We start from the raw sequence: 7,254 nt of genomic DNA, 5'->3' as shown, positions 1-7,254 counted from the left end.
CACATGGTAGGTGCTCAAGAAATACTTAAGGGAGGGAGGGTTAACAGGCAACTCCAAACCGGGTGTGGTGGCGCACGCTGTAATCCCAGAGACTCCCGAGGCTGAGGCAGGAGGATTGCAAGTTCAAAGTCAGCCTCGGCAACTCGGCCAGGTCCTAGGCAACCTCGTGAGACTCTGACTCAAAAATAAAAAAATACAAAGGGCTGGGGATGCGGCTCGGTGGTTAAGGTCCCCTCGGTTCAATCCCTGGTCCCAGCAACAGCGGCAGCTCGGGGACCATGCTGTCCCGGCCTGCAGGGGGCGCTTCAGACCCACCCCACGCTGGGCCCCGCCTCGGCCCCGTGCGCGGAGCCTGCGCGCCGCCGTTCGTTGGACTGCGCAGGCGCACCGGAAGCTCGGTCGAGCGGCGCGGGCGCGGGCGCGGCCTCGGAGCAGCTCGAGCGGAGCGTCGTGGGAGCCGCGGCCGGAGCTGGCAGGAGCCATGCTGTCACCCGAGGCGGAGCGGATCCTGCGGTACCTGGTCGAGGTGGAGGAACTCGCCGAGGAGGTGCTGGCGGACAAGCGGCAGGTGGGAGGCGCTCCGCGGCGCGGGGCCCAGCGGCGAGGCCGAGCGGAAGCGCGCGGTGGCAGAGTTGGCCTGGGCCGTGGCCGGCGGCTGCGGAGCGCAGACGTGGCTGCGAGGCGCGGGCCAGACGCCCGGCGGCTTCAGCTAAGAGCGCGCCCGCTCCGCCCGCAGCCCCTGCCCTCCCTCCTCTGCCCCTCGCCGCCCCTCGGGATTCCGACGCGCCACGACTCCGCGCGGTTCCACGGGCATCCCTTTCAAAACGCAGTTCCGAGCCCCTCGTGGCTCTCGGTGCTGTCCCCTGGTCAGGGCTCTGGGGGGACCAGAGAAACAGAAGAGGAGCGCGGGGCCCTGGTAGACCCGCGCCGGGAGTTCGGGTGGGTCTGGTTCGTAGGTTTGGGGGCGGGTAGTGTAATTGGATTTAGGTTTTAAAAAACTCCCTGAGACGGCCGCGTGGAGTCCAGAATATAGCGGGGGCGGGAACAAGGGGAGGCAGGGAGACCTGCAAGGGCCCATGTCGTAGCCCAGACTCGAGAGGGATCTAGGCCCGGTGGTGGTGATGGGAAAAAGTGAGTTGATCAGAGACATATTTTGGAGACGGACTCAGTAGTAGGCCGTGATGATGGCTGGATAAAGGGGTGAGGGAGCCATTGGAATCAAGTTTGGTTCCTGAATTCCTCTCATCTCCAGTGAGAGGGCAGGGAGGGGGTCGGGTGTTCACTGAGAAGGGGAGGGCTTGGGGAAGAGCCTGTCAAATTAAATACTGCATAAAGGTCTGCCAGATGAGGACCAAAATAAGAGTCAAAAGTGTATCACACACTGGGTGCCAGGTACTGTGTTGACTCATTCAGTTTCTTGTTCAATAACCTGTAAGGCAGGTTCTCCATTTTTCAGAGTAAATAGGAGGGTAAAAATTACACAGCTCAGAGCAGGCAGTGCAATTCAAACCTGGGTTTTCCAGCTCCAGGGCCAGCACTCTCAAGCAGTATTTGGTACTGCCTCAGAGTAACTTGTGGTAGTGCCCCCACTGCTGCTGTTCCAGGCTGGTGTTGTTGGGTTGCTTATAATATTAGATCAGAATTAGCTAGAAGGACTTGTCCAAAAATAGGTCTTCCCGAGTCTGCTTCATTACAGTGTCCAGAGAAAAGGTTTCCTTCCACTCCATGGAGATTCTGATACACAAGTTTGAGTGGATAATATAAAATCACCCATTTAGTCAGTGAAAGTTTTCTTCACACCTTCTCTGGGGGCTAGGCATCTGCACAAGGCATCATCTTTAAGGACCTGGAAGCTGAGTCCAGTTTAGACAGGATGCTGGAGGTAATGCCTTATCTCCTCAGCCACTCATCTGTTAAGAGGTAGCTGAGTTCCAGTCTGCTCCTGTTTCAGATTGTGGACCTGGACACCAAAAGGAATCAGAACCGGGAGGGCCTGAGGGCCCTACAGAAGGATCTCAGCCTCTCTGGTAAGTTGGAACTTCCTTACTGTAGCCTGGAGGCCTGTTCAGTCTTTGAAGGCCTTCACCTTGTCCCTGATAGTCATCAGGCAGGAGGCCACAAATGTGTGTGATTCAGTCTCATGGGAAACTGAACAACCTGTGGAGGTTAGGGAGCAAATAGCACTGTTCATACATAGACTGTGGCTCACAATTTTAGCTACTCACTTCAGTGATAGGCCATGAGCTCCTATCTCATGGATCATGGCAGACGCCGAGACTGGGGATATGTATGAAAATGATGGTTCAGGTCCTCGTGCTGTACAGATAAGAAAAACAATATAAAATACATAAATGGAAATTGTGCAAAAGCTAAAGACAAAATTGGACATGGGTGGGTGTTGAGACTATCCAGGAGGCAGGAGGGGGTGGAGCTCTTTGGATAAGGCCAGGTGGCTGCGGGCAGAGTAAGCAAGTGGAAGATCAGCTTGGAGATAGGCAGCAACCAGGTTGTAATGAGAGGCACTGGGGGCCAAAGGAGACATTTGCATTTTGTTTAAAGTTCAGTAGCATGTGCAAAACCTTCCAGTTGCTTTATATCTCACCACAATACCAGAGTTGTCCTACAAGGCCCCATGTAACCCAGTCCCCATAAACACCTGCCCTGCCTGCACTCATTGTCTTACACTGTCTCTTTGTTGTTCCTAACACCCAAGCATGCTACAGATCTTTGTGTTCCTGTTTTCTCTGCCTGACTCCCCCTTCCCCAGATGTCTGCCAGGCTTACACCCTCACTTTCTTCAGTTCTTTGCTCAGATATCACATCATTAGCGAGGTCTTGTACCACCTGGTATAAGTAACAAATCCCCTACCCTAGTATTCCTCTTAGCTAGTTTTATTTTTCACACCAGCTCTTAACGGGGTCTGATAAATCATATCTTTGTTTATCCCCTGTCATCTGCTAGAGCTCCATGAGGGCAGGAGCTTTATCTTCTTTTGCTGTGTTCTCAGCCTCTAAAACAATGCAAAGATGATAGGTGCTAAAAATAAATACTTGTTGAAGAAATGACTGTTTGCTATTTCAGAAGATGTGATGGTTTGCTTTGGGAGCATGTTTATCAAGATGCCTCACCCTCAGACGAAGGAAATGATTGAGAAAGGTAAAGCCTGCTGAGAATGGGTCGGGACGGGGCTGCCTGCACACCAGCTTGGGCCTTCCAGGCAGCTTGATGGAAGGCAACTCTGTTACAGGGTTCACACTGATGTGTGTCTTGATCCCTGCTCTGTCACTATGGGCTATTTCCTCATCTGTAAAAGGGGACATATCCATATAGCACAGTTAAGTTGAGCTAAAATAGTATATGTATAGCATAGTGCTTGTTTATAAACTGGGTTACAAATAACAGAAGACCCAACAAATTGAAGCTTAAGGAAATATGATTCTATTTTTCTCATATAAGAAGTTGCCCAGAGGACTGCCAAAGCTCCCAGCAGTGGCACATAGTATATTCTCATGTCACCATTATGGGCCTCCTGTCCTTGAGCCTTACTGAAGGAAAGGCAGAAGACTTCCTCCATATATGGCCTTGCATTCTGTTTGGAAATAAGGCCATCCGCCCCAGGGACTTCTGTCAACATCTCATTGGCCAAAGCCATACATAGCTAACTAAATCAGGGAACTTGTAGGTACAAGGGAGCAGGAGCAAGTGACCTTTTGTCTTTTACATCCCCTGTAGTAGAGAATGGAAAACAGAGGTTTGGGGAGAGCGAACCTCTAGGTCTGCCACAGCCTGGGCACCCAACATGTGCTATGCCTCCAAAACCATGAAAATTCTGAAATCTCTGAAGAAACATCATAAAAGCAAACAGGATTTATAAACATGGGTCCTTGACTAGGAGAAGGTTACACATATTTTCTCCTTCATATCCTTGAAAATATATAGGACCAGCAAGGTTGCCTCAGTTCCTGAAGACAATGTCTTTCTATCCTTTGAAACCAAAATTCTCAGGACTAGATCAAGCCTGTGAGTTTCCAGCTTTTCTGTTTGAAAAGCATGTAGTCACAGTATTGTCGGTGAAGAGTTACCGTGCCTGGTGGCAGCCCGAAGCTACTCAGGCCGAGCTCTCAGCAGGGTCACTTGTATTCCTCTTAGCTAGTTTTATTTTTCATACCAGCTCTTATTGGGGTCTAATAAATCATATCTTTGTTTATCCCTGTCATCTACTAGAGCTCCATGAGGGCAGGAGCTTTATCTTCTTTTGCTGTGTTCTCAGCCTCTAAAACAATGCCAAGATCTAGTCCAGGGCTCTCTTGGCCCACAGATGTCGTCTAGTCAGTGTACCTAGAGGGGCTAGGACATCGGTGTTCTCAGGGATCTGTACTGACTAGACAGGCTCATGAGACTCTTTCCTCAATGAGGAGTGGACCCACTGAGCCAGGGGCAGTGGTGCTCGCCTATAATCCCAGTGTCTTGGGAGGCTGAGGTGAGAGATTGACTCGACAACTTAGTGAAACCGTGTCTCAGAATTTTAAAAAAGGGCTGGGGATGTAGCTCAGTGGGAAGGCCCCCTGGGTTCTGTTCCTAATGCTGGGGGTTGGGGGAAGAAGAAGAAAGAGAACTTGCCTAGGCCCTGAAGCTTGGCCATCCAGGGCTTCTCTCCAGCCAAAAGAATGAAAGTCTGAGGGACGACAGATTAGCCAGAGAGTTACCTATAGCAGGCGAAATGTCACAACAGTTAATAGATACGAACTTAGAGAGCTGCCTCTGTCATGTACCGCTTCTTAGGTACATGACACTTAAGAAGTGATATTAGGATGACCTTTTGTGTCCTTGGGGTTAATTAGACGAATCTGAAGCATTAGGGTTGCCCACTGATTGTTTAGCTCACACATTTCCACAGTCCTCGTTTTCCAAAAACCCCTCACCTTGACAGACTTGGATTTGTAAAATCCCTCAGTCGTCCATGTTCCAGCCGTCTTGCGTTGGCTGCATGCCTCGTTTTGTTTCTCACAGTTAAATCTTCCCTTACTCACAGAGGGCGGGTGGCCTACAGTTCTGAGGTTGCCTACCCATCTATCGGCCACCTCAGTGTTCTTTTCATAATAGAAGAAAGATGAGTGAACCAGGAGTCAGGGAAGTAGGTGCTCAGTCCTATCTTGGGCAGATCATGTCCCTCTTGCCTTTAGTCCTTCCTCAGTTGGTTTCTGAGGTCCCCTTTTCCTTCCCAAATGCTACCAGCCCTATCCGTAGCCCCTGGGGAGAGGCTGCATCCCCGCAGCTGGTTACTCTCTGTATTACAGCCTCATCTTGCTTCCCCACCTCATTTTTTCAGATCAGGACCACCTGGATAAAGAAATAGAAAAACTCCGGAAACAACTTAAAGTGAAGGTCAACCGCCTCTTTGAGGCCCAAGGTATCGTCCTGGGGGACCTAGAGCCAGGAGGGGAGGGAACCATCAGTCACACTTTGAAGGACGGGAATGGCAAGTCCCTTAGAGATGGGCAGTAGCTAGAGCTGCATGTGCTGAAGCAGTGGTTGTAGCCACCCAGAAATAAAATGGATAGGGAGGTTTGTGGGTCTTCTAACTCCTATCACAGCGTCTTTTCCAGGCACCAAAACCTGCCTGGGGTGATGTCATATCATATGCCAGGACTTGGTGTAAGGACCATGATAATTCTGAGAAAACTCAGGTGATGTAGTTCAAAGCTGAAATCCTAGGTAAACCCAAGCATTTCTGTGGTGGGTCCAGGTCTGGCATAAATCCTGAGTTGTGTAGGCAGCAGCCATGACTTTGCAGGTTCTTGAGGCCCAGGAGCAGTGTTGCTGTGCATCGTCTAGTGCACTGCAGAGTTGGAGGCCCATCCTGTCAGACAGGCTGCATTTGGCAGTATTAATGCAGAGTTAGCTGCTTTCCTGGGCCTGACTCCAGAGCCAGCAGTAGGTTGGGCAGCAGGAAGCACGACTTGCTCATGAATTCTTCTCCCCCCAGGCAAACCGGAGCTGAAGGGTTTTAATCTGAATCCCCTCAACCAGGATGAGCTTAAAGCTCTCAAGGTCATCTTGAAAGGATGAGACTCAAGTACCAAGATGGGGGACCTACGACCAGCATCCCCCCTGCGGTTGCCAGAGGACCCTGGAAACCTGCAAGGACAGAATCGGCCCTGTCAGGGCATAGGCTTCAGAAATATGTCTGTGGCTCCTCTATGAAGCCCTGTCTGCAGTACTTGTCTGCTGTGATGGCAGGAGGGACCCCTCAGCTCTTCCCTGTCTGCTGCCTGACCACTGAGGGTCAGTGGATACAAGGCTTATTGACAGACCCTGCTGCCACCAGTAGGTGTGTGGGGGTGTTGAATGACTACAGAGGCACTTCTCAACAATGGCCTGCTGTCCAGATGGGCCCTGGGAGGGGAGAAGGGAGGAGGCGTGCAAGCTTCAGGCCAGCATTCCTCTCCGGGAGAGGCCTTTCAGGCAGCGTGAGTAACAATTGAAGCAGAGCAGGAGGCTGGGCTGGCAGGTGGCTTCTGAATGAAGCTTGGACTCTTGGTCCTCTGTTCATCTCTGCCATCACGGGGCAAACCCACATCCCCCCTCCCCCCAGTTTTGTCCTTCCTGCTGGCTTTCCGGAGCAGGTGCTGCTTATCAAGCCCCAGGGCTGCTCTCTCACAGGGGGCCTTGCAGAGTGCCACAGCAGGGAGGGGTGGGTGGGCCTTCCTCCAGCTCATGTTCATATCTAGTGCCTCTGAAAGCTTTTAAAGGTGGCCAGTGCTGCTCAGTCTTGGCTTCTTCCTGGCCCAAGATGCTAGGATATATGTGCTGTGAGGACAACTGTCCTTTGTGTATATTGAAGGATCAATAAATGTTAGCTACTTGAACAAGTAGCTTCTAGTTGTCAACCTCATTCGGTCCTTCACTGAGGACACAGCATTCCTTCCAAAATACCCCCTTTGACGGGATGGGGCTCTTGCCTTGAAATGATACCAGGTTCAGACAGGTAACAAGTGACAAATGAGATGTACCTCACATGGTCTCCTAGCTCCAAGTGGCCCAAAGTTATGTGAGAACATGGGCTGGTGTGGCCAGATCTTCAGACTTCAAGAGGAGCTAGAGGGCTGGGGAGATAGCCCAGTCGGTAGAGTGCTTGCCTTGCATGCACAAGGCCCTGGGTTCAATCCCCAGCACCGCAAAAACAAACAAACAAAAAAGGAGCTAGAAATCTGGGTGGTTAGGTTGAATCTCCTGCCTTTTAAATATTGCTG

The 7,254-nt window shown here is 51.1% G+C and overlaps 1 protein-coding gene across 2 annotated transcripts; it reads left to right on the top strand.

The window, feature by feature from the left end:
• Positions 1 to 402: 402 nt before the first annotated feature.
• Positions 403 to 6,873, top strand: PDRG1 (p53 and DNA damage regulated 1). Of its 2 annotated transcripts, none has more exons than XM_079126633.1 (5): positions 403 to 568; positions 1,952 to 2,027; positions 3,083 to 3,157; positions 5,331 to 5,411; positions 5,988 to 6,873. In XM_079126633.1, the coding sequence occupies exons 1-5, from the start codon at positions 482 to 484 to the stop codon at positions 6,068 to 6,070; spliced, it is 402 nt and encodes a 133-aa protein (XP_078982759.1). In that variant the 5' UTR covers positions 403 to 481; the 3' UTR covers positions 6,071 to 6,873. The 2 variants fall into 2 exon arrangements, with proteins under 2 accessions (XP_078982759.1, XP_078982760.1); XM_079126634.1 differs by having other exon boundaries at positions 434 to 568; positions 1,903 to 2,027.
• The last annotated feature ends 381 nt before the right edge of the window (positions 6,874 to 7,254 follow it).

This window comes from Sciurus vulgaris (genome assembly GCF_902686455.1).
Source record: "Sciurus vulgaris genome assembly, chromosome: 2".
Taxonomy (NCBI): Eukaryota; Metazoa; Chordata; class Mammalia; order Rodentia; family Sciuridae; genus Sciurus; species Sciurus vulgaris.
This window is presented reverse-complemented; position numbering and strand designations above follow the sequence as displayed.